At 36.5% G+C, this 24,713-nt stretch overlaps 1 protein-coding gene across 1 annotated transcript; it reads right to left on the bottom strand.

Annotated features, from left to right (window-relative positions):
• Positions 1–1,620: 1,620 nt before the first annotated feature.
• Positions 1,621–21,955, bottom strand: LOC132034209 (tRNA nucleotidyltransferase cca2). The gene is made up of 15 exons (XM_059424492.1): positions 21,573–21,955; positions 16,698–16,828; positions 10,919–11,036; positions 10,385–10,437; positions 9,864–9,913; positions 9,660–9,758; positions 6,909–7,018; positions 6,629–6,756; positions 4,675–4,741; positions 3,869–3,952; positions 3,513–3,575; positions 3,253–3,397; positions 2,998–3,165; positions 2,181–2,278; positions 1,621–2,099 (listed from the first exon to the last, which is right to left on the bottom strand). The coding sequence occupies exons 1-15, from the start codon at positions 21,924–21,926 to the stop codon at positions 1,995–1,997; spliced, it is 1,773 nt and encodes a 590-aa protein (XP_059280475.1). The 5' UTR covers positions 21,927–21,955; the 3' UTR covers positions 1,621–1,994.
• Positions 21,956–24,713: the final 2,758 nt, after the last annotated feature.

The raw sequence follows: 24,713 nt of genomic DNA, 5'->3' as shown, positions 1-24,713 counted from the left end.
ATATAAAGTACATGTGAATCAGTGCACGTGTTGGAATCAAGAATATAACTTTTGTTGCTTCTTGTACAACGACTTTTAGCATGTGTGCTTCATCTTAACTGCCATTTCAAAATAATAGGAACAGGAATAGGAATATGGTTGTGAGAAAGAGGCGAAATTTATTGCAAAGGAGCAATTCCATAGTAGGATTCTTTGTGAGAAAGTATATACCTTTTAGTTAAATTGACATTGTTAAGCCACTAATCTTTGCTCTTCCAAAATGTCTTATGATTGCATCTAAATTAATTTTTGGCTCTCAACGTGAAATCAATAGATATTGGCCCCTCTGATGACAACACTCATAAAGACGGGCTAATTGACTACAAATGGTACTTCACTCTCTTGTCAAAAGGCTTAGTTGAGGCACGCTTAAGGCCTGAACACCAGAAATATGATCCGCAAAAAGATTTTTTAATTGTTAATCAAATAATTATGAAAGAAGTAGTTACTTTTTCCTTCTATTACATATATATTTTTACTTTTTTCTTCGTTGCGCCTTTTTTAGCTAAACCCGACATTTAAATTGTGCTATACACTTAAAGCCCTCATAGAAGAAGCCTTTCTAAGCATTTCGCCTTTAACAACACTGAGTACTTATTACATTTCAAATTCTCGGCTGAAAGCAAACTGGTCTATAAAGGATAATGTGTCTAATGACATACCATTAACCAAAGGTAATTTTGGATAATGTGAAAATGCTGATTAGTAGCTGTCCTTGAGGAGGTCCTGGTAGTTAAAAAGATTATCAATGCATGAATGCTGTAGAACACGCTAGTTGTGGAAATCTAAAAGGAAGTAGATTTTCCTGAAAATTAAAACGGATAATATAGTAATATGTCCCAATTGAGAGTGTATGTCTGTGCGTGCACGCACGCGCAGAATCTATTAAAAACCAACTAAAATTGATAATCACATGCATACACATAAATTTATGTTTAGCGATGAAAGTAGTGAGTTTAGATGAATCCGACACTAGTACTCTATTGGGTTTCCAAGGCATTCAACTCCGGAATACATAAAAAGCCAGGTTGGTAAAGCTTCTTTTACGGAGACAAACCTCCAATGAAACGGCTGCTAGTAAAACTAGTTCATCAACAAAACCGGGAGCTTGTCCGGTAAACTTTAGTTCTGATGTGCTTCAAGAAGATCCAAACTGCCCTACTGTATCTATCTCTACAGTCATTGCTTTAGAAGGGAATACAACCCCGACCATCACTGCGCCTATCTACCTTCAAAGACTACTTGCATACTTAAAAACAGTACAGCTAAAATCGGAAAATAGAAAACATTTTCGCAGAGGCATCACCAATTTCATTTCATTCCCGTACTACTCAAGGTTCCATATATTAGATGCTATACAAATCACTGGCAGTGCCTGGTATGGGGTGACTACTTTTCCTTTCCCTTATCCTCTTCAGCTACTCTTTAAGGTATATGAAGGGGTAAATTGGTGTAAGCCAATATCAATTATTGGCCAACTGACAGGAGAATGCGGAAAATCTCTACTCTAAACTGGCTATTAACAATTGGTATATGCACACTACCAAGAAAAATAAAATTGGGAGCAGGAAACACTTAATGTGGATTGGACTTCAATTTTTTAAAATCAAATAGATAAGATGTTATTAACAGTGGGCAAAAAAGCACGCGTATATAAGGAGTATACCAACAAAAAGAAAACCTTACAAAATGATATGATTTTCGAGAATTGACTCCCAATCTTCTATACCTACCAAAACCTCATGGGTGCACCAAAAGGAAATAAGGGATAAGAGGAATATGAAAAAAATCCTTTTCTATTCTATCAAGTGCTCTCCTACTCTCTCTCCATACGACCCATATAAGGGCTAGCGGAGCAACATCCCACAGCCTGTATCTTCTCTTCCGTCTAGTGAAAGACCAGCTACACAATACCCCCCACCAAACCAAAAAAAAAAAAAAGAGCTAGTAGAAAACTATTCGGTTCTTGCACGTTTTGATTGTGCTTGCTTCATCCAATCAAGGCATTCTTCAGCAGTACCAGAAGGATGTGCGAGCTGCCACTCCAACAATTTTTGTTGCTGCAGAGGAAAATTAAACGATTAGTAAATACTTCAAACCAATTAACCACTGGCTAAGAAGAGAGTAATATTGGCATATACCCATTCTCTAACAACTGGCCCTCCACTTTTAATCTGCAAAATGTTCATAATTTCCTTTCCATTAACCAGTGGTTTTGTTTCCCAAATCTTCTCCAGACCTGGAATTTAAGGTAAGCTCATAGGTTACAAATATCTACAATTCCATTAAATATGTGGTTTCTAAAAAATGCAACATGCACATTGCACACACACGATGCATGTAAATGTTACTGTTGTTATATAACTCTCTAGTGGAGCATTTTGGTGGAGTCCTACTCCATGATAATCCACCATTCATTGAAGAACTTTGCCAACCAAATGCATGTCTAACTTTATATTGAAACAGCAATACACTAATTAAGTGTGAAAGTGAGGAGAGACTTCGAATATGGGATATAAGCAAAGGACCTTGTACAAGGCTAGGTTTTTTTTTTTTTTTTTTTTTTTTTCCCCACCCATTTAGGAGGATTTATAGTGTTTTACACTTACACTCGGTGTGACTCGAACCCAGGACCTACCGGTCGTGGGTGGAGGTGCTTTACCACTGAGCCATCCCTCACTTGTCAGGTTATTTTATTTTTTATGGCTGACTTTGTGATTTTTTTTTTTTTTTTTTTTTTTTTTTTTGGAGGGGGTGGGGGGCCAACACTGAAGATAAGTGTTTAAGGGGAAACAGAGCAATGAGCAGGAACAGCCTCACTCTACCTCCTGTTACCATTGTAATCTCAAGTATCCTAAAAGTTCATGCTCAGTAGCTATGTGAGATGATTAATTTGTCCAGCTCCACAATCGCAAGGGGAACACAAAAGCTAGAAGCACAGAGGACAAATGACAATACCTAGTGTTCTTACTGCGTTCTCTACCGCCTTGAATAATCCGTTTCTCTTGTCCAGTTCAAAGTCCTCATTTGAGAAACTTGTACAGGACACAATGTCAACAGGATATAACTGCATAGATAGAAGAAGAGCAACGCGCCAAAATTCTTTAATTTCTCGCAGTAGCAAACCTGTTTGTGAACAAATATTAACCATCAATTTGCAAGGTGACACTAACAGGTAGAGCACTTAGTCTTGCAGAAGAAAGATATTGTTACCAGTCAATATTCTAAGTTTTGAAGCAATTGGAACCTCAATGGTATCTCTTTTCCAATCAACTTCAAGAACTGGGATATCTTCTTTAGAAACAAGTAATGGAATCAAGGTGACAAACTTCTTAATTACAGTATGCAAGCTTATGACCTGCAAATGGTTAATAAAAAATCACATTTCTTGTGGTAGATACTGACAAGAAAACTAGGCTTAATATTCAAGGTTCACTTAAATGGATGGAACAGTCACGTCAAGAATCACTCACTATTTCCGCATCACTGGCCTTCAACTTGAGAGAATTGCGAAAAATATAATTGACAACTGGAATCTGATAAGCGTCAGCCAAAGTTAGTATTTTTGTAAAAAAAAAAAAAAAAAATCCCAAATCCTCAACATGTGCAGACATTATCAAATTTACAGAAAAGAGGTTACAACTACATAAAAATTAGCATCTTTAGGCCGTGCTTTTTCTTCTGCGTAGAAACAAAATTTCTACTAGAAAAAACACATCCTAGATGGAATGGAATCATAACTGTTCAAGCCAGATTAAAAAAACAGAATAGAATCGACCAATGCAAACACAACTGCCTGCATGGACTCTTTGATGGCCCAGAGTTCTACCTTTTTGGCTTTGGTATCTTTATAAATGGTCTCTCTGAATGGCAAAAATAAAGCAGCATACAGGCAAAGTCTCCTTTGATCATCCTACAACCAAAAATAGATATGAAAAGGTTAGTTCTTAATTAGCCTATCCACATAAGCCATTTGACATCTGACGCAGCGCAGCAAGTTCGTGAGTATCAGGAATTTTATCACTATTATCTCCCAATTAATGATACACCACTAATGTGGACAAAATATCAAAGTTAGAGATCCACTGATTTAAAAGACATAATCGAATATCAACGCAAGAGTTTTTGAAAATGGTTAGCATTAAAGTTGCAGTGTATAATAGATTGCAATTTCACTTTACACCACTTAGAATTTGACCAATGGATTCTCTTTTCATTTACCCCTACCAAAATTTAAACAGAAGCAAAAAGAAAAATGAAAACTTACTTTAAATAAATCCAAAACACTGATGCCATAAATGACAGAAAAATAAGAGTTACAGTCTCTCTCTCTCACACACACACGCGCGCACACACACCAACTAAAAAAAAAAACTCAAGAGCATATGTCACAAACCAAACATTCCTTTATAAGGTGAGAAGAGGAGGAGAAAACTGCCAAAAACATGAGATCAGAAGTTAAAGAACGACCTCCGTACTAATGAACAAGACATAAAAATATCGAGCACTTCTGCTATGCATTAGATCCTTGAATAGGATATGCAACTTGTAAGGATTTCATATTTTTAACCCGGTTGTCATTTCATATACAGATAACAAATTCAGCTAGAATAATGATGATGAAGCAACACTTACGGAAAATGAGGAGCGTCCAATTAGGTTTAAAAGTTCCCAAGCTGAATCCAAGCAAGCAACACACAGCCTGTAAAAGTCGCAAGTGATTAACATGTAAGCGGTAACAACCATTAAAGAGCAAGAATTAGATAATTATATAAAAAAACCAGTAAAAGAACAAACAACAAAACAGACCTAAATATACCTAATATGTAAGCTAGTTCTCAGTTCGGCTCTTTCTCCATTTGTGGAGGGGCCACGGAGGCCAATAAAACTTGAAAAAGACATAGTCCATGATAATGTGGCCAAAAGAAATAGGATGAACACCACATCAAGGCATATATACCCGAATTGGAGAAAACGGAAAGAAACAAGACGCCAATACGGCATTACTAAAGAGAAGAAAATTTCAGTTCTTGCATTTTGGTAAAGCCTCTGATCACAACTCCTGAATGAATTTTGGGAATTGGAATTCTTGCCTTCACTAAATGTATGACTGGATGAAAATAGCACTCATACTTTCATCAGAGAAAAGGCATGGATTTGATCTGAGATGCGAGGACTCTACTAGAGAGAAAAATGTCACCAGTATCAATTGTAATGGAAGATGAATAGCCTGTTCAACTACGAACTCCGGTCAAGAGATCGCCAGCTCCTGGCTAGAAGCAACAAGTAGGGAGAAAAGAGGGAACTAGATGGCAGTAATTTAAGTGCACAAAAGAAAATAGATTCAGCAGAAGAAAAGAAGTAGGAACAGCATGCAGTGTGACTCAAATCCTTAACTAAGCAGAGATCAGAGGGAAACAAAAAGATAACCTTTCAGAGGTCATGGGCAATAGGAGCAGGCACCTTGTTCATACAAAATATGAATTGAAATGGTGAAAATCATCTATAAAAAGACTATGGTATGACTAAAAAGTCGACTGCACTAAAAGTCTAAAGGACAATATACATCAGGAATGACTCGTTCATAAGAGCAAAGCAGACCTCAGTGGAGATGCCAATGATACTCAATTAACTCTCCATATATACACCAAACACATTCATATTTACAGTATTCCCCTAGCTAAAATCTAAAAGTGACCACCTTTAACATTCAAGGAAATTACTTTTAAGATACTTCAACTTAGGTTTGGAGGAAGAAATACATCAACTTAGGTTTGGAGGAAGAAATACTTCAACTTAGGTTTGGATGAAGAAACAACTGAGAATATAGAAACTGCATTTCACAGAAAAACCAGAGATCCAACCGAAGCTGGCTTGGTTCGAGCACAGGAATTCAATTATTCTATGTGAACATGATCGGGTGTCTCCAACAAAACTAAAAATGAAAACAGATGACACTGCTGAAAGCAATTAGAAATGATCTAGCTCAACAGCCTGGATTTGAACAAGCGAAACCATCTAGCAGAATGTTCAGAACTTCTTGCTATTAGTTTTCCCACATATTTAGCTCCAAGCTATGTTGCTTGGAGTCTCCAAAATGTTGCCGCACTTGTGTCGGATTGTCCAAAAATGCTCTACTTTTGGATAATCCCGCACGCACCCGTCGACATTTCTGAAGAGTCCAAGCACCATAGGTTCCAAGAAATTGAAATCATATTTCCATCACCAAAAGCAAACAAGATCATGTCTTACTTCTACTACCACCCTTCTCCCTAGACAATAACGTCCAGTTTAAATAATATTCCTTCTACCCTATCCCTAGTTATCAAGCAATCGGATTCTATATTTCTGTCGCTAAAGCAAACAAGATCATCCTGTTACTTCTACTACCAACCTTCTCCCTGGACAATAACGTCCCGTATAGGGAACAGTGAATGAACTAGGCTGTTGACGTCACTTTTTAAGCTTGTCGGATATTTGGTCCATATGAATAATACAGCAACGTACACATTCTTTTTGTAAGGAGCAACTAACAAGCACAGCCAATGATTTCTCAAAAACAAAGAAGATGTAGGACAGCAAACAATACCTATCACATCCATCAGGAATTGACGGTTCAAAATCAGAAGGAAGACTAAATACAGCCGAAAATAATTTCAAGTCAGCAATATAAGTCATTGCTTTGACTGGTTGATCGCCAGACATCATAAGATCAATCTGTAAAATAGAAAAAAGTGAGATGAAAATTAGAAGCAGACGGCAACCTTTTGCAATGGGCATTAAAGATATCCTTCTAAGAGTCAGACCATCTAGAGCTCAAAATCAATCTCAATCATGTAAACCTTCACTTAGAGATTAGATAAACATACTTCATGTCCTATGCGTTCTCTGCTAATTTTATCAGCAATAGCAACCCTCACATCCTCATCTGCAGCTGCCTTCTTTAGTTCTTCATCTAATATAAACCCAAACCTTGCCCCTAAAATCACCAAATCATATGGAGAACATGAGTGACATCTAGCGAACAGCACAGCAAAGTTCACTGAACGAAGAAAAATATCACTTGGCAAGGGCCCTAAAAAATGAATGTCCCAACCAGCTATATTGAAACCTAAAGTGATTAAAGGAGATACGACGAAGTTCACCATCATATTTGACTCAAGTCTACTAAATAGACATGTAGACACGTAAAATATGCATATAGACCAGAGAAACTCCTCTTCAATCACTAAGAATTGGAACCCTCCATTTCTTTGACCATGCTTCTCCATGTTACCGTAACTCTAATATATGATTATGATTCCAATTTTGATAGCAGCTACAATGCCAGAAATGAAACTTGAAGAAGCATGGGGGCAGCATGGATGGAACATCATATTCAGGAGAGGACTCAATGACTGGGAACTTGGGGACAGTTGCTGATTTCTTTGGAACCTTGGAGGGATTTAAAAGACTGAAGGAGCATGATGATACTTTAATCTGGAAGAACTGTAGCAAAGGGATCTTTAAAGTAAAATCTGCTTATTCAAAACTTCTATTCTCAAGACAGCAAACAAATAGATGGCCATGGAAGGAGATTTGGAAAGTAAAAGCTCCTCCCAAGGTCATCTGTTTCTCATGGCTGGTGTGGCAAGAAGAGCTTGCCTTACTCAAGAGAGGTTGCAAAGGAGGGGCTTTCGGTTATGTTCAAGATGTATATTGCGTGACAGAGCTTTGGAAAACAACCATCTTTTTATTCACTGTGCTCTTAAAACACAATTGTGGCAACTCTTTTTGAGCTTGGTTGGAATGAACTGGACCATGCCAGCAACCACTGTAGAGCTTCTGGAGTGTTGGAACAACAATGGTGGCATTGTGAGGCGGAAATCAGGGTGGAGTCTAGTACTTGCTTGCATATGGTGGCCAGTATGGAAGGAAAGGAACAAAGAATTTTTTAAGATAAGCACAAGCCTTTTTGGGAATTTAAGATGAATTGTGTTCGCTTATTTTATTTTTGGTGTAAAGAAAGTCAGGTAGAAGATACAGAATCTTTGGTAGATCTGCTAGGGCTCTTGTAATCTGTAAAATAGGCTTGCACAGCCTTAGTGATTCTATGAATAAAATGTTACCAGTCTCAAGAAAAAAATTGACAGCAACTTCTGGCTTGGTTCAAAAAGTTTTGCTTTTTCCCCTTCCCAAGAGGTGCGAGGTAAATTATATAATACTAACTAGAGTGCTGTAAGATCTAATTCTAACTTAACCTCCAAGTGTAATTGCTAAAGGGAAAAAGAATCAAGAAAGTGTACTCCCTCCATCCCATTTTATGTTAAGGATTCCATCATACAAGGGTTAAAACACCTAATATTCAGTATGCATATGGACATAATAGATTCTTCTTCAGATTTTTAGAAAAAACTTATATATTTGGAAACTACAAAGAAGTATTATAAGTAGTAATAGTTAATACATAAACATTTTAACAAAAAAATATCAACAATTGCAGCAAAGATTAAAAAAGTTTGACTCCACAAAATGTAATAATGTCACATGGAATGGGCCAAAATGGAGTACCTTTTAAAACATAGCTGGGAATGAAGTTATTTCTCTAGGAAGAAATACTAGAGGTTTACAAAATGACGACAAACTAGGCTCCAGTGATCCAACTCAAGCGGAGGAAGAACCAAAATTCACACATATAAGAGTTTATACAAGCAGGCAAGTTAAGGAGATTCAAGAGATTCATTTATACCTTAAGAAGGTGGGTAGGGGTACTTATAGGAAAAGGAATAAGAGAGCCTTTGAGGGGTAGAAAATGATCTGTACAGGTAAGGCTTGTTTCTGTTTCCAATCAGTTTTGGCTGTGTTCTTTGTTGAGAACAGTATATTGGTGTAGGTTCTCTGCTTTCTGTACACCACTTGTATAGCGGAACGTAAATCTACTCTTATCCCGCCAGCAATCAACACAATTTAGTTCTCACTCTGAGAAATTCCTCATCTTATGCTTTACTTCTATAAGTAATTTTGAAAGGCAAGGATAGGATTTCCTAAAAAAATTAAAAAAAATTAAAAATAATAATAATAAATAAATAAAACTAATCCCACTTTAAATGCCCCACTTAGCTCAATCAACAAAATGCTTAGAATTATTCAATTTGCTTATGATCTCGAAGAAATACCTACTGATCAACCTCACATTGATTTGGGTGCTATATTATCACATATTGAATCTAACAGTATAAAAATCCATAATACTGTACACACACCAAAACCAAACTCTAATATGTTTTTGTGCAAAAGTTAGAATTTAGAGTTTATTCATAAACATTGTTTAATTTGGGGATGATATTCCTGAGCCTGTAAAAAGTCATGGTTGAACATGGAGAAGGTCTCACTCTTGAATTTGACTGGGATGGCTAGAGTTCTTCTATTATCCACACTTGAGCTCTGTGTACAAAGAGATCCACTTGTTTAAAGTTTTAACTATAACTCAATGGATTATAAATCCACACTTGAAACTCCGCAGGATGCAAATCATCCAATATCATAATGTCAACAGTAACAGTCGACATCTATGCCAGATATAGGATAAACAAGAATGTCATAAGAAGAGGGGACAAATGAGAGATTGTCTATTGCATTACCGAAACGAATAGCTCGAAGGACTCTTAGGGGATCATCCAAAAAGGTCTGCTTTGGAGGTAGTGGGGTGACAATTTTTCCAGACTTCAGATCTGCAATGCCTGAGAAACACGAAGTCAATTAATTAGTCAGACACTTGTAATTTAACCTATCTTTCTTAGTACGCTTTACTGAGTCTGGACAAAAGAAACAGAGCTCATGCTTACCTCTTTTTGTAAAATCTTCGACTGATCTGGTGTTAATGTTGTAAAACAAGCTGTAAACATAATTTTTAGTGAAGGATTGACTGATTAAACAAGGCAACTCATAGTTTATCTTTTGGAAACAAAAAGCTAACCTGAAACATAATTAGACAAATACAGTAATGCATCCAAAGGCACGATTCTCCAAACTAAAATAAATGATACAACAACAACCCCCTCCCCCCCCCCCCCCCCGCGCCTAGATAAAATAAAAAAACCCAAAAAGATGCCAAGAAAATGAATACATATACAAAATTAGAAAAAAGGAAGATGAAAAAGAAACTGAGAAGCTTCCTATGGAGTTTGTGCTCTTAAGCTGACATGACCGAGGTGCTTTTATTTTTCCTCATTTACTCTTTTTTGTTGTTTGGGCTTGGATGAAGGGGAAATAGATAAATTAAACCAAGTTGCTGCCTACAAGTGTGAAGGTGTGGCAAGAATAAAAATAAAAAAAGGTGCCAAAAAGTGATGATATAACAAAGTACCTATTAATGGTCAAATCCCTGCGATCTGCATCCTGTTTTGCAGTGCCAAATTTCTAAGGAACAACAGATGAGAAATTTTTAAATGAAGAAACTAGAATCCGTGGTACATTAAACACATGCACATGAGTGTTAAAACTTTGACATTTACCTTTTTTGATATAATAGTTAGGATGACAACATTACATAACGTTAAGAAATCTAATATAACAGATATCAATGGGTAACTATTATGAAGACTTCATATTATTGCAACCATGGTTGATTATTCATAAAGAAAGGTCCTAGTACAACAACAACAATAAACCCAGTGTAATCCCAAAGGTAGGGAAAGGTCCTACTAAAGAATAAAATAAATTAATAGTTCGAAAAATTCAGATATTGGTAATTAACTACTTCGATTACTTTTGTTAATTTTTCATATCTAGGTTTGGTGGAATCTACGTAGCCTTTCATCCCTGACATTTACATTAAAATAAACAAATTTAAACACCAAAGAGAAGATATAAATTTGATTACCAATTTACGTTTACATACCATTGTTGGAATACGACTGTTCTCGCTGTAGTCTTCTGCTCTCAAGTTGACGAAATCAATCCATACGTCAAAAAGGCGCATTCTTGCTGTTTCCAGGTGCTTTGACTGATCGGGATTGCTGTAAAAATTAAAGAACGGTATTTAATTAGACAAAAACTACTCTACACATCAACAAATATGAGAAAGTGGTGGATCACAATCAAGATAGATAACCGTAAGGGGTCATTTGGTGCATGGTATAAGCTGGGATATCCCAGCACTAATTTTTTGTACCATGTTTGGTAGAAGGTATAAATTTATCCTGGGATAAATTTATACCTTGTACCAAACAAGGTATAAAATGCATCCCAACTTAAAAGATGGGATATCCCTTCTTATCCCACTTATCCTGGGATTATTTTATACCATCTTTTAGATGGTATAAAATAATCCCAAGATATGGGATAAATTAGTCCCGGGATAATTTTGGCTACCTACCCAACGACCCCTAAGATCTTAAGAGTACTCTAGTAGGATAGAAGATCCTAGAACACTTATAGCACAGAAAATTAGAATTATCGCCTTTTTCTTTTTTACCACCAGAACTAAGAACTTGCTTCTTCTTCTTTTTTTATATGTAGAAAACCAATATTAGCCTCAAGTCCCAAACTCCACTCATAAGGCACAGACCTGCAAAAAGAGCTTTACTTTAATCTATTGCCCAGATTTTTTTAGCTAGATCTTTACTACAAGATCTTTCACTGAACACAAACGAGGACTACAAAAAAGCAACCCAGCTGCACTAGAGTCGTATCTATTTCTCAAGCCACGGTTTAATTAATGGGAAAAGGGTCAAAAATACCCCTCTACTTTGTTTTAATGGCTAAAAATATCCTCCGTTACAATTTTGGATCATTTATGCCCCTGCCGTTATGAAAGTTAACAAATATACCCTTCAGTTGACGGAAATCCCCAAATTGATTCAAATAACCCGACTTCAATTGAAGTTAGCGATTTCAACCCGACCCATCAAATCAGTGTTCTTCTTCCTTGTACCCACAAACTTCTTCTCTCTTTCTTCTACTTTGCCCAGTTCTCTATCAATAAATTACTCTCCTGATTATTCCCCAAATAAAAAGGGCAGCCCGGTACACTAAGCTCCCGCTATGCGCGGGGTCCTGGGAAGGGCCGGACCACAAGGGTATATTGTACACAGCCTTACCTTGCATTTCTGCAAGAGGCTGTTTCCACGGCTCGAACCCGTGACCTCCTAGTCACATGGCAGCAACTTTACCAGTTACGCCAAGGCTCCCCTTCTGATTATTCCCCAACTGATTCCTTTATTATAAGTTCATGTTGTGGTTTTGAAAACCTGATTTGAGTCACTTGGATTCTTTTTCAATATCCAGTTGCTGCTTAATTCCTCTTTTGAGTTCTTCTTGCATGTAACTTGATAAAAATTGTGTCTTTGATTGTACTATGTAGTTGAAAGAAGGATGTTCTTTGCTGTTGAAAGTCCACAAAAAGTCTGTTCCTTTAATCCTCAATGTAAACCCATGTTTCAATGTTGATTAACTTAATGGCCAAAATAGTAAAAACCCAGTTGTGCTCAAGGAATCTGATGTATTGAAGAGACTAAAATATGAAGAACATATTTCAACTGCTTTAGAGTATTTCAAATGGGTTGCCAATTCAATATGTTTCAAGCACACCCCTTTAACATATAAAATAGTGATGGAAAAACTCGGGCAACAGCAGGAGAATGGAGATGCACAGTGTTCAATAATGATGATGGGTCGGATCGGATCGGGTTAAAATCGGTAATGTCAATTGAAATCGGCTTATTTGAATCAATTTGGGGATTTCCATCAAATGAAGGGTATATGTGTTAACTTTCATCACAGCAGGGGCAGAAATGATCCAAAATTGTAACGTAGGATATTTTAAGCCATTTAAACAAAGCAGAGGGGTATTTTTGACCCTTTTCCCTTAATTAATTGATCCCTTATCAACAGAAAAGCTCAACAACTTTTCCTCCTTGACAAAACTTGGCAATGGTTCTCAACAACACAATGTATGTCCTACACTACATTACTATCTTTTTTTGCAATAAGTGTGGTGTTGGTGCCACCTTGCTTGGACATCGACTATTCCACCCGATACCTGCTAGCTCCCCCCATTATAGGTACCAGATAACTTTGTTCACCAAGGTTTAGGCAAATGGGAAGAAACCACCTAGTGTTTTGTGTATCTGCTAGGATTTGTACCCTCACTACAATCAGTGCTGTCAAAAGCGAAAAGCGCAAAAAAGCGTTGTTGGAGCTTTAAGCGCAAAGCGCACTTAAAGCACGGGCTTCACTAAAAAAAAAGCGCACTATGAAGATTTTAAAAAAATACATATATATGTAATATTTAGAGAACATAATAGACATAAATGATAAATATATATTGCTTATAATTAAGTCTAAGTTCACCAAATCATCAACTTAAGTCTTAGTATGGAAAGATAAAACCCAATATATTTCTACTTCTAATCACAAATAATATTCCTCAATAGGATGATCCTCATTGGTATCACCAGAACTATAGCCTCCAATCTCTTATTCCCCTGACTCATCAAAAATAATCTCTTCTTCTATGTCAAGAGACTCAACACGTGGAGCTCGGGAGCTTGAGGCATTAGTTGTCGTAACTCCTGACTGTCTCTTTTGTATGTCAAGACGTCCTCACTACTCGACACTCTTGCAACATCACCCCAAGTCAAGCTACCATCACCAAACACCAACTCATCTTCTGCTTCCACATTAACGCCCATCTTCCAAACCAACCACTCTTTACTATGGTCAATGTTATCCGAAGAGATTGGATCAATAACACTCCGCAAGTCATAACGGGCTTTTAAAGCTCGATTGTACTTGACATACACTAGATTATTCAATCTTTGATGCTCCAGTCTGTTCCTTTTCTTAGTATGGATCTGTCGCATGAATTATTTTAATGTTAGTAATTTAGTCTAATTTATTACGGCTGAAGTATGGATGTTCCATTATGGCGGATGGATGGTCAGATAGAAAACAAAGAACCTTGATAAACTTTTTGGTGAATTCTCTGTATGGAACAGTGTTCATGGAGTCGATAGATGCTTCCTCATTTGTTAAGACTGGAGAGAAATTATGTGAATTGCTTGATAGCTACGTGGACCGCATTGGAGAGCAGAATGTGGTTCAGGTATAAGTGATAATGGTAGCAACTTTGTGTTGGCTGGTAAGAATTTATTGTTTTAAATGTTTAAGTTTTATGTTTTACTTTCTAATATCGATCAAAGTTCTGATGTCTAATTGTTAACATGTCTACTTTTATTTCTACAGGTCAGCTCTTACAGAGAAAAGAAGGCACATATATTGGACGCCATGTGCAGCCCATTGTACAGATCTTATGTTAGAAGACATCAGGAAGATTCCAAACATTAAGAAGACCCTTCAAAGAGAAATTGCCCTTGTCGGTTTCATTTATGGGCACTCAGGAGTCTTAAATATGATGAGAGATTTCACAAAAAATAATGAGTTGGTGAAATGTGGGATTACTCGATTTGCAAAAAGTTTTCTGACTTTGCAACGGTTGCATTGTCAAAAAACTAATTTGCGAGCAATGTTTACAATTGACAAATGGGTGATTAGTAGATGGTCTAAGTTACCAAAGGGAAAATGTGTAGCTCATACCGTCTTGATGACAACATTCTGGAATCAGGCTGTGTATATATTGAAAATCATGGGGCCTCTTGTTAAAGTGTTGCGATTAGCAGATAATGTGAAAAAACCCGCAATGGGGTACATTTATGAAGCCATGGATAGAACTAAGGAGGCTATTGCAAAGGCATTTGAAGGGAATATTGCAAAGTACAAAGATATCTTTTAAGATTATTGATGAAAGATGGCAATGCCAATTGCATCATCCATTACATGCAGCTGGACATTATCTAAATCCAGAGTTCTTCTATCAAAATCCAGCTATTGAAAATTGTACAGAAGTAACAGATGGGTTGTATGCTTGTATTGAAAAATTGGTTCCAAGCACTGAAGTACAAGACAAGATTATGTCGGAGATACCACTGTACACTAAAGCTGAACAACAACTTGGCCTTCCGATTGCAAAAAGATCTAGAACAACAAGATCTCCTGATATGTGAAAATATTAACCTTGAAATTGCTAATTATTAGTTTATGTTTAAATTTTTATTAGTTTATGTTTAAATTTTTATTTAATACTTACATAGTTACATACTTACATTAACTTAGAAATAATGATTGTAAACATAACACTTTTTACAGTTGAATGGTGGAATTTATATGGTAATTCGGCTCCTCATCTCCAAAAATTAGCTATTAGAATTTTTGGTTTAACGGCTAGTGCTGCTGGGTGCGAGCGTAATTGGAGCTTATTGAGCATGTAAGTACTCGTAGTGGTATACTTCTTATTTATTCATTTTCTTTGCATAGTTAATCAATTAGACTAAATTACTAACATTAAAATAATTCATGCAACAGATCCATACCAAAAAAAAGGAACAGACTGGAGCATCAAAGATTGAACGATCTAGTGTATGTCAAGTACAATCGAGCTTTAAAAGCCCTTTATGACTTGCGGAGTGTTATTGATCCAATCTCTTCGGATAACATTGACCATAGTAATGAGTGGTTGGTTGGGAAGATGGGCATTAATGTGGAAGCAGAAGATGAGTTGGTGTTTGGTGATGATAGCTTGACTTGGGGTGATGTTGCAAGAGCGTCGGGTAGTGAGGACGTCTTGACATACACAAGGCGACAGAAGAGATAGTCAGGAGTTACGATAACTAATGTCTCAAGCTCCCAAGCTCCACGTGTTGAGTCTCTTGACATAGAGAAGAGATTGTTTCTGATGAGTCAGGGGAAGAAGAGATTGGAGGCTATAGTTCTGGTGATACCAATGAGGATCACCCTATTGAGGAATATTATTTTAGTGATTAGAAGTAGAAATATATTGGGTTTATCTTTCCATATTAAGACTTAAGTTGATGATTTGATGAACTTAGACTTAATTATAAGCAATATCTATTTATCATTTATGTCTATTATGTTCTCTAAATATTACATATATACATATTTTTTTAAATCTTCATTCAGTGAAGCCCGCGCTTTAAGTGCGCTTAAAGCTCCAATAGGGCTTTAGCGCTTTGCACTTTTTGCTTTTGACAACACTGGTGTAATCCCACATGTGGGTTCTGGGGAGGGTAGAGTGTACAAGTCCTTACCTCCACGAACGAAGTAGAGACGTTTCTATAGACCCTAACTTCACTTCCCATTTCAAAGAACCAAAAATTTAAGTAATATGCTAGATCATGGTTCTATCATTTGTGACATACTAGTTTTCCCAACGCATAAATCTAAAGTTTATTTCATTGAAAGTATTTGCCTTACATTAAATGAGACAATATAGCCTGACTCTCCATTTTAGTGAGACAAAAATTTACCTCATATGCTTGTTCATTGTTTTTTCATTTGTGCCAATTACTTTTCCCCAGATTTATCCGTCTGCCGTTGGAATCAAAGACAAACCAACTTTTAGCCCTATTTTGGTTGCTTAACATCTACCAAAACCAAGACTTATGGTCCAATGTACCGGTGGGAGTTTTCCACAATAGATGTGGGTTTGATTCTAATGGCCCCCCTTCCCCTTCCCCTTCCCCTTCCCCTTCCCCTCCCATAATGTAATAGAAAAGAATTGGAAACAGACATCTCAACGAGGAAAGAATGCAGGAACATACCACTGGATTACACCAACTCCTTGGGTTTCCTCACCTGATGCTGATAAGTCGTCATTCACCTTCTCACAGAATTCTCGTCCATACATGTTGTCTAGTGCAATATCAATATCATAGCACTCTTTACCTAGAAGCTACAGTAATAGAACTCCGGATTAGCCAAAGAAAAAAAGGCAATGGAAAGACAAATAACTTATATTAACAACCAAATTTAATTTCTTGACTATCAATACTTGGGCCACATTAATAGTCATCAAGATACATGTCGAAAGCAATTCCCAAAATTTTCTACCGGAAAGAGAAATAGCAGTCAACTCAAGCACAAATCGAACAAGTTTAGGCTTGACAGGCTCAGGTTACATAGTTTTGAGTGGTGCAGATAACAAGATGGAAGAGATGAAGAATCTAGAGATGATTGTACATGCCCAATGGCGTGCATTTTTTCTGTTTATTTGTTCAAAATGTAAATGATATAGCAAACTTCATGTTACTAGAAACGACACAAGGCTTATATAGCTGGGTAGTGAATAAAAGATGATATCGCTAGGTTTACTATGTCAGACACATGCATGCCTATATCTATAGAATATGTCCCTGGTGTAGACTGTGGAGGAAAAATAAAAATATTCAGATTCTTGTATCCCATCAGAAAAATGACAAGAATATATGTGTTTTTTTTTTTCCTTTGGGATAATTGTTAGGGGGGAAAAAGTTAATTTTAAAGAAAACACTCCATTATACGTAAGTGTACAGAATAAATATGCATAAATCGAAATTTTGGTTCAGTCTGCCCTATTTACTAACCCTTTCTGTAATACTAGTCAATTAACATTTTATATGGGCTTCTTATGAGGAGATGAAATACCAGCAGTCCAGAAATCAAGTTTTGTGCACATGAATTTTTTCCATGGGGGTGGTTAAACTGCAAGCTCCCTCCTTTGTTCAAGCCTTTTACCAGCTATTCTTAGCTCACATACGCAGAGTTCCATGGCTTAAGTTGAAACTATTTTGGTTGAGTATACACTGTCATATCTGGATATACCCCCCCCCCCCCCCCCCCCAAAAACCAAAAATAATTAAAGGAAATCCAGGAAATATGATATTAAAACTAAAGGTGCATCAGAAGGTTTCTTACTTCTCCCTCTATGAGCACTAAATTTGTAACTATATCTGTTTTGAACAATTTATAAAGCAAATGAATGGGACCTGATTGTTTTTTTAATCTAGAGTCTCACTTCTCTTGTACTCCTCCCACTTCTCTAAGCAATACTTTCATGCACTTCGTAATACTAACTTCCATTATTATGAAATTCATCTGTCCCACTTTCAGTGACCTAAGTTGATTTTGATCTTCAACTTGACCCATTCTACAGAGTAATTTTTGACCTTCTGTGTGGGGAGGGAGGGGACGTCCCCTCCTCTCCTATTTATCCTTTAGTAGTAATATTCAGCTATCGCATAGTTTCCTATTCCTTGATGTTTATTACCATCTATTGCCACTAGTATTTTGTATCTTGTTATTTTGCTCTCTCTTTTTTTTGACATTACTGTGTCAGGTACCTTTTCTGAGACGAGCGTCTACCAGAAACAGCCTCCGTACCTCACAAAGGAAGGGGTAAGGTCTGCGTATGTCCTATCCTACCAAGAACCCACTTGTGGGATCACACTGGGTTTGTTGTTGTTGTAGTACTCACACTAAAGTACCATGATAATATTACTCCCTCCGTGTTTTTGGTCCAGAAGGGTTACCATCTATTGTACTACATATATCATTTTTATTAGTCATAGTATAAGAAAGAGAAAAGACATCATTTGACCCCTGAACTTGGGACCCCTAAACTTGGCACGAAAACTTAGTTTAGCAACTAAACTTAAGTTGTATTTATTTACCCCCCTTAACAACTTTCAAGTTAATTAAATATCCCCCTTAGCGGCCTGGACCAGTTGAGATCTAGGTGTTGTTCACCACTCGCCTGGTGATTGGTCCACGTCATTAAATATTTTTATTTATTTAGTTTTTCTCTTTCTTCTTCATTCTTTCCCCCGCCCCAACCCACCCCTCCTCGTCATCTTCCCCATTGTTTCAACCTCCTCCTTCACAATCCCCGATCCCCCTCCCTCGTTGCCACGCCCGACGCCGTCACCCCACCTGAAAACAACCACCACATCATTGACCCACCGTCTGACCACCCCCCAAAACCCCATCGTCACCGTGACCCACCACCACCTTCACCCACTGATCTCCGTCACACCACCACTGCACCGCTACCATCGCCCATTAACCCCGACCAACAAACCACCATCTCCTTCACCCCAAAACCAACCCATCTCCACCCTTAAGCCACCCCGTCACCACCCATCTTCACAACACCATCATTACCATCAATTCGTCTTTAAAAAAAAAAAAAAATCCCTCCCACCATCCTTGCCTCCCTCTACTGAGTTTCTAAACCCCAATTTCTCCAATTTTTATTCAATACCCGTAAGGTTCCATCCTAATTCTCTTAATGGGTATCCTCTTTTTTTTATGACTGAGATGTGAAAATGATATTAAAAATGATAAAGGGGAAAAAATCAGCCATGAGTGCAGCTACCATGGATGGAAAGAAAAAGGAAATAAGTAGAGAAGACAGAAGAAGAAAGAGAAAAGAGAGAAAGAAGAAGAAAGAGAAAAGAATAAAAAAAGGAAAAATAAAATATTAAAAAAGTATAATTAAGTATAATAAATTGTCATCCAATTAGAAGAGGACATATGTACAGCTGGAATCATTTTTAGTGTTTTTTTCCCCTTCCACGCGCTTTTGAGAAAGTCATCACACTTTCTTGCCATGTCACCCGCTAAGGGAGGTATTTAATTAACTTGAAAGTTGTTAAGGGGGGTAAATAAATACAACTTAAGTTTAGTTGCTAAACTAAGTTTTCATGTCAAGTTCAGGGGTCAAATGATGTATTTTCTCTATAAGAAAAGATGATTGAAAATTAATTTGATCAAAGAAATTTAAAAAAAAATGTTAAAACCTGAATGGTTTAATACTTGTGAACTAAAGTTGTGAAAGGTGTATGAAAATAGAATTACATCAAACATGCAAGGCCATTCAAAATGGAGAGCGTCACATAAATTGAAGCAGAATAAATGCTGTTGGGTATCAAATAATTAGGTATTAGCTCCTCAGTATTGTTACTATCACTCACATTCTATACTGTTCTTCGATTCTATTATTACATGTTATTTCCTTTGTTTCGGTTATCATATTACGTGATGTTGCTACTGTTCTCTTCTACATTTATGTCTACTGTATTTTCCTTTCCATACTTGATTTTATTATGCTTTACTTGAGCCGAGGGTCTATTTGAAATGGCCTCTCTACCTTTACAAGGTAGGGGGTAAGGTCTGTGTACACACCACCCTCCCTAGACCCACTTGTGGGATTACACTAGGTATGTGCATTAACACAATTTGATTGTAAAAAGTCATAACATTTGAGTGTTAAATTAGGACAGTTTTTTTTTGATTAAGCACCGGGTGTCCGAGTCTCTTTGAGCCCCGACTAATCCCGGGTGCACAGTTCTCTGGCAAGGAGTTTCCCGCAAGTGCACCACGGGTAATTCAGTGTTTCCCGGTCCGACGGCCCTCGAAATGTTTGCACCTGGCCGGGTTTCGAACTCGAGACCTTGAAAGCGGAGCACCCCAAGGCTCAAGTCAATGCCACCAGGCCGCTTAGCCTTAGTTCAATTCCCAGGAGAGACAAACCCTTGGTGGACAGAGTTATACCATATGCTGGTGGGAGGTGACAAGTACAACGTAGCGCAAGCTAGCGCGGACACCACGGTTATCAAAGAAAAAATTAGGAGAGTTTAGTTAGGTGTAGAGGTGGCAATTTGAGCCCATATTTAGAAAATTAGCCCATTTAACCCACATTTTAGTGAGTTGGGTCACTCATATTTTAGGTGGATAAATATGGACTTCAAGTATTTTTTTTTTTTAACCCATAAAAATATGGGCAAAATATGAGTATCCATATAAGAACACACTAGACCCAAAAACAACTCATTTCGAAAATGAGAAATTTCTTTCTTACCTCCCACACCACCCAGCCCACCATGCGCCCCCTCCGCCAACCAAATTTCAATTTCATATATTTTACTTTTATAAAAAATGGAAAAAAGTTTCTTACCTACCACCCCACCCCTTCCACGAAACCCCCCTCCCCCACCCAAAAAAAAAAAAACAATTTCATATATTTTACTTTTATAAAAAATTTATAAAAATGGAAAAAATTCTTACCCCCCACCCCCACCCCATCCCGCGCCCCCTTCCCCCAACCAAATTTCAATTTCATATATTTTACTTTTATATAAAAAAATTATAAAAAATGGAAAAAAATTCTTACCCCCACCCCACCCCACCCACCCCCCTCCCCCAAAAAAACAAATTTCAATTTCTTATATTTTACTTTTATAAAATTTTTATAAAAAATGGAAAAAAAACTCTTACCTCCACCCTGCCCCACCCCTGAAATTTCTATTTCATAATATCAATTATGAATATACGGAAAAATTAATTCAACTTGACAAAAGAAAAAAAAATTATAAACATTACACTTGAAATAATAATACACTTGTATAATATGGGCTAACTCATAACCAACCCACCCATTTATCACCCAACCCTTATTTAACCGCATGAAGTATGGGCGGTTTGAAACCCAACCCATTTTTGTTCAAACCATTTTCAACCAAACCAAATCCAACGAAACCCGCCCATTTGCCACCCCTAGTTAGGTACAGAGAGACGCAGTGTACAGCAAAACCTAAAAAAAAAAAAAAAAAAAAAAACACAATCAAAAGAAAGGAAGGAAGATTAATTATGATTAGAACCTTATCGCGAACCCAACCACCAGCAACACGAAGCTGCGTTCCGAGATTATAATGCTCCACTACTTGAATAAGACGCTTAAATATCTGCTCCTCCTTTTCCGTTAAATCAATGTTCTCCTTCACTTTAACTGACAATGCTGACTCCTCAACCATCGTTCTAACTCCGGTGGCGTAAAAACCTAACGGCGCCGGCGATTTTTTAACGGAGAAGATAGAGAAAAATCTTTTGACTTTGAAGGATGGAAGCAGGGGAGACGAAGAAGTAGGAGGGTTTGGGAAATTGAAGAGACGAGGGCGATTTATGGTGGTCTTCAATGTTGAAACTGTTGCTATGCCTATGTTGTAAGCCTTCATTTTTACTCTCTTTCTAACGATGACCCGCTCTTAAGAGTGTCAAAAGGGTCGGGTCAGCCCAATTATATCTGTGCATGCGCTAGTCACGTGACCAGGCAACTGCTCTTGCAAGTGTTAACGGCTGGGGTGGTTTGGCAGGAGATATTGGAGAAAAATAATACTACTAGTATTAGCTTTGTTATTATTTAGTTTCTTGTTTGGTAGTGTTTTCAACCTATATATAATCAATACTCCCTCCGTCTTAAATTATTTGTTGTTTTTTTGTTTACACGCACCCGAAGAAATATTAATTAAGAAAGAAATTTGACTAGCTTTATCCCTATTTATATCTAAATTATAATCTTTCTCCATGAAATGTTTACTCTATTTTATGTGTCATCTCTATTAGTGACACAATTCTACTTAGGATAAAGTGGGAAGAAATAATTAATTGTATCTTAAATTTTAAAGCGACAAATAATTTGAACAACTGTTTTTAGTAACCACGATAAATAATCTGAGACGGAAGAGTACATCTATTAGTTAACACCCTATTCGGGACTATTTTTATACATAGCAAACCATATTATTAAAAATACAAGAATCTTTTTTTTTTTATGACATGGGAACCCGTAGCCGCTATCCTTCGGGTGCGCACAGGATAAATACATGGATAAGCATAATTAAAGACAGAACTACCCTTAATACACTAAACTAAATAGTGACTAAGAAATAATTTTAACATTACTAATATATCTTATTCAGTATTATTTTTATACACTCTTACCAAACAGCCCCTTAACAGCTACAGTAACACTTGCACAAAGAAGCAGCGGACACTGGGGGAAAATAGAGCAGCAGACACATTTTCTTCTTCAAATTTATGGTGAGAATCTGTTTTGCTTTTCAGATTTCACATGGCTTAATTTATCTTGTCTTATTTTTGTTTATTCATTTTATCGTTCTTTATTGTTGGGCTTGTGGCTTATAACAGGGAAGCCCAGAATTTCATTCTGTCTGACCTTAGATGGCTTTTTGTTTCTTTTGTTCTATTTCTACAAAATATTACACATTTATTCTTTCTAGTGAGATCATACTTCATATTCTTTTGTTTTTGCTTACTTTTTAGATTATTTTAGTATGAAATAGTACTATTTTTACTATATAGAAGTGTGGTGAGAGATTTCTTGGTTCCACATGTCAGTTTTTGGTCAAATTTTAATATGGACGCTTTGATCATTATCAAAGATCCAGTTGCTATTATCTAGCATTGGATCTCTAACTTTTCCAAAAGATGCAAGTTTTCCTAGCATTGGGTCTCTGCTTTTTTTGAAGGCTTAAGTAACTAAAACGCCCCTGAACTTGGCACGTTTTGTAACTTTAGTCCCCAAATTGTTGATGGGCTTCAAGACACCCCTAAACTCGGCTAAATGGGTTTTATTACACCCCTGAGCTAATGACCCGAAGTGTAGTCACTGCGGGTCCAAATTTCGTAAAATCAGGCTTATGTGGCCTCCATGTGTAAAATATTAATGCCACATGGCATTTTCATCCTATGTGTCCTCCACATAGATAAATTGTTTTGAAAAAAAAATGTAAAACTGATTTTTTTAAATAAAAAATCTTGAACAATGAAATATTTATTTTAAATCTGGAATATTTGATTTTTTAAAAAAAACTGAAAAACTACAATTTTAATTAAAATATCTGTAAAAAATGGTTTTTTTTTTTTTTAATAAAAAATGAAACCTTGATATTTTTTTAAAAGTGTCCTTAAAAATCCAGATTTTCATGATTCTTTTAAGACACTTCTTTAAAAAAAGAACTGGAAAAACTGATTTTTTTTAAAAATGTAGAAAACCCTTTTTTTTTTAAAAAGTAATCCCTGAAAATTAGATTAGTTTTTAAATCTAGAAAAAATTATCAGTTTTCCACTTTATTCTTAAAAAAATCAGTATCCCACATTTTAAAAAAGTCCAGGTTTTTAACCAAAAATTCAATTTTTCAGATTATTTTTTAGAAAAATGAGTTTATTTAGTTTTCTAGATTGTTAAAAAGTCCAAGTTTTTAAATTAAAAAAATGAATTTTCCGATTTTTTTTTTTTTTTAAATAACGGGTCTCTCAGTTTTCAAGATTTAAGAAGTTCCAGATTTTTTAATTAAAAATTCAATCCAGATTTATTTTTAAAAAAATGGGTTTTCCACATTTTAAAAAAAAAAATTAGTTTTTTCTGATTTTAAAACTTTATACTTTTTTTATGAATTTTCCAAAATTGATTTTTCTTTTTTTTTAAAAAAAAAAAAAAAAAAAAGCTAACGTGGCACCTGTCACGCGCCTGTTGGCGTGTGACTACACTTGTTGTGCCACGTGGCAGCTCGGGGATGAATTAAAACCCATTTTGCCAAGTTTAGGGGTGTCTTGAAGTGCAACAATAGTTTAATGGACTAAAGTTTCGCAATTCGGCAAGTTTTAAGATTGCGTTTAGTTACTTAAGCTTTTTTCGAATGATGCAAGTTTTCCTAGCATTGGATCTCTATTTTTTTCGAAAGATGTGAGTTCGTCCGCCATGGCATTTGTCTTCCGGTAGACATTGATATGTTTTTCTCATCGGGGGATTGGAGAATTTTGATGATACTAAGTGAACATATTCAATGCCTTGAAAGACAATTATGGAGGAGGAATGATTCCATTAGAGTTCCGGAAGAGATTATTATTCCTATTCTTCCAAATGGTCCAAAGAATAAGAAGCATAAAAATAGATATTGGGAAGAGATGGTACCTCTTATTAGCCGGCTATTACTGTACTT

Source organism: Lycium ferocissimum, chromosome 10 (assembly GCF_029784015.1).
Source record: "Lycium ferocissimum isolate CSIRO_LF1 chromosome 10, AGI_CSIRO_Lferr_CH_V1, whole genome shotgun sequence".
Taxonomy (NCBI): domain Eukaryota; kingdom Viridiplantae; phylum Streptophyta; class Magnoliopsida; order Solanales; family Solanaceae; genus Lycium; species Lycium ferocissimum.
Note: the sequence above shows the minus strand (reverse complement) of the source record. Positions and strands in the feature narration are given on the sequence as shown.

What these genes read in the sequence shown, in the direction of transcription:
- LOC132034209 (XM_059424492.1), bottom strand. Translation starts at nt 21,926, where the DNA reads ATGAAGGCTTACAACATAGGCATAGCAACAGTTTCAACATTGAAGACC. An exon ending in ATTCCTGATGGATGTGATAG is followed by an intron (nt 4,742 to 6,628) that starts GTATTGTTTGCT and finishes CGACTTTTACAG; the next exon opens with GCTGTGTGTTGCTTGCTTGG. An exon ending in TTGGACGCTCCTCATTTTCC is followed by an intron (nt 3,953 to 4,674) that starts GTAAGTGTTGCT and finishes TTTTGGTTGTAG; the next exon opens with GATGATCAAAGGAGACTTTG.